Below are 1,755 nucleotides of genomic sequence, written 5' to 3'. Positions count from 1 at the left end.
TTATGACTTGGCTGATATTCTCCATGAAACCTGAGATAGGTCGGAGATTCATGAGTAAGGAGACTGCAAAAGATATTTGGGACGGTGTATCCAGAGTTTTTGATAGAGTTGGAGATTCAACAAAAGTGTATCAAATTCTTTAAAAAATCATTCATATGAAACAGGGTGATAGGAGTATATCTGAGTACTACAACTCTGTTATTAGCTTGTGGGAGGAATATGATCATTATAACAATCTCCAGTTGTCCAATGCTGAGGATCAGGCAAAAGTCTACAGGAGCCAAGAAAAGGAAAGGATCCTTATTTTGCTTGGTGGTCTTAACTCTGAATATGAGCCTCTTCGCCTGTAAATATTGGGGAGATCTCCCTTCCCATCTCTGGATGATGTGTGCAGTTATTTGCAAAGTGAGGAAACCCGGAGGACCACTATGGATATTGTACCATCAACAAAGAGGTTCCCCTCCAGAGATCGCTTCTTTGCATCCCTTCAATATCTTTATGCATTGCTCATCATTCCAGTCATGCAGAATCCACTATCATTTCAAAGTCCATATGAAGTTAGGAACCAAACATCTTTGCCTTCAAAAGAAAAATAAAAAGAAGAGGGAATTCACTTGCCTTGAGCAGAACTGCATCTGCGTGAGGGATGGATTCAAACATGTCACCTGCAATATAATTTAGGTTCTCATTGCCTTCCAAAGTAGCAACCACATGTGGTAGGTCAAACACTGAACATTTCAAGCTTGGGAAGGTTTCAGCAATGGTCTTGGCCACAGTTCCTGTCCCACCTCCTACATCAATCAATGACTTTAACCCTTCAAACACAACTTTGCACTCTGTAACAACCACACTCATCACCAATCTAGCATCGCTTGCCATTGCTTCGTTGAAGAATTTGTTAAACTCATTGTCTTCACCTGCATAGTCCCACAAGTTCCTCCCATGTGCGGTCTCAAATGGATTAAGACCATCTCCCTGGAACCATGCACTAAGGAAATTCCAAGGAGTCAACAATATCGGATCAAGCATTGCTCGCAAGAAGGGTGACATACTCTTGGCATTATCCTTAAGGAGAATCCTAGAAGAAGGTGTGAGCACATATCCTTCTTCTTCTTCTTCCTGATATTTGCAGACTTCTCGAGTTGCAAAGAAACCAGAGTGCACCAATAAGCGCATGAGGCGAAACAGACAAGCAGTCTTGGTCTTTGGGATGGCAAGCTTCATGACCAGTTCAGAGAGGGTGATGGGTTGGGGATGGTTGTGAACAATGTCTGGTATACCTAGCTGAACTGCACATCCAAGGGACATAGAGTTTATGAAGCCAAATATATGGTTCCATATATGAGCTTGAGCATGGAACAACTCCTCCCCACTCTCTTTCTCAATGAGATCCATTTATTTTCTCACTATTTCAAGAAATCTCTCTGCTCTTACTCAAATCTAGGTTATGTTGAGAGGTGAGACTGATGCTATATACATCTATAAGAGTTCAAAGTGGAAAAAGGCTATGTGATTTTTTCTTTCCCATTATAGCTAAGTTTAATATTAAAATAATAACAATGGATGGGAAATGAAATATTTTCCTACTTTTCCACTAATGTAGGGAAACGGGGGCACAGCGTCATATCGCTCATGGTCCACCTAATTTCAAATCTAATCCATCCCAACCTTGTGTTTAAAAGGTTGAACTTATTTAATATATGTCATTCCCTAGAAATATTAAAACATAGTTCCAATAACAGGATTGGGATCAGG

The 1,755-nt window shown here is 40.5% G+C and overlaps 1 protein-coding gene across 1 annotated transcript; it reads right to left on the bottom strand.

Moving 5' to 3' along the window:
* Positions 1–443: 443 nt before the first annotated feature.
* Positions 444–1,463, bottom strand: LOC122638722 (trans-resveratrol di-O-methyltransferase-like). The gene is made up of 2 exons (XM_043831574.1): positions 619–1,463; positions 444–533 (listed from the first exon to the last, which is right to left on the bottom strand). The coding sequence occupies exons 1-2, from the start codon at positions 1,393–1,395 to the stop codon at positions 444–446; spliced, it is 867 nt and encodes a 288-aa protein (XP_043687509.1). The 5' UTR covers positions 1,396–1,463.
* Positions 1,464–1,755: the final 292 nt, after the last annotated feature.

The sequence above is a fragment of the Telopea speciosissima genome, chromosome 9 (genome assembly GCF_018873765.1).
Source record: "Telopea speciosissima isolate NSW1024214 ecotype Mountain lineage chromosome 9, Tspe_v1, whole genome shotgun sequence".
Taxonomy (NCBI): Eukaryota; Viridiplantae; Streptophyta; class Magnoliopsida; order Proteales; family Proteaceae; genus Telopea; species Telopea speciosissima.
Note: the sequence above shows the minus strand (reverse complement) of the source record. Positions and strands in the feature narration are given on the sequence as shown.

What these genes read in the sequence shown, in the direction of transcription:
- LOC122638722 (XM_043831574.1), bottom strand. Translation starts at nt 1,395, where the DNA reads ATGGATCTCATTGAGAAAGAGAGTGGGGAGGAGTTGTTCCATGCTCAA. An exon ending in CAGATGCAGTTCTGCTCAAG is followed by an intron (nt 534 to 618) that starts GCAAGTGAATTC and finishes TTGAAATGATAG; the next exon opens with TGGATTCTGCATGACTGGAA.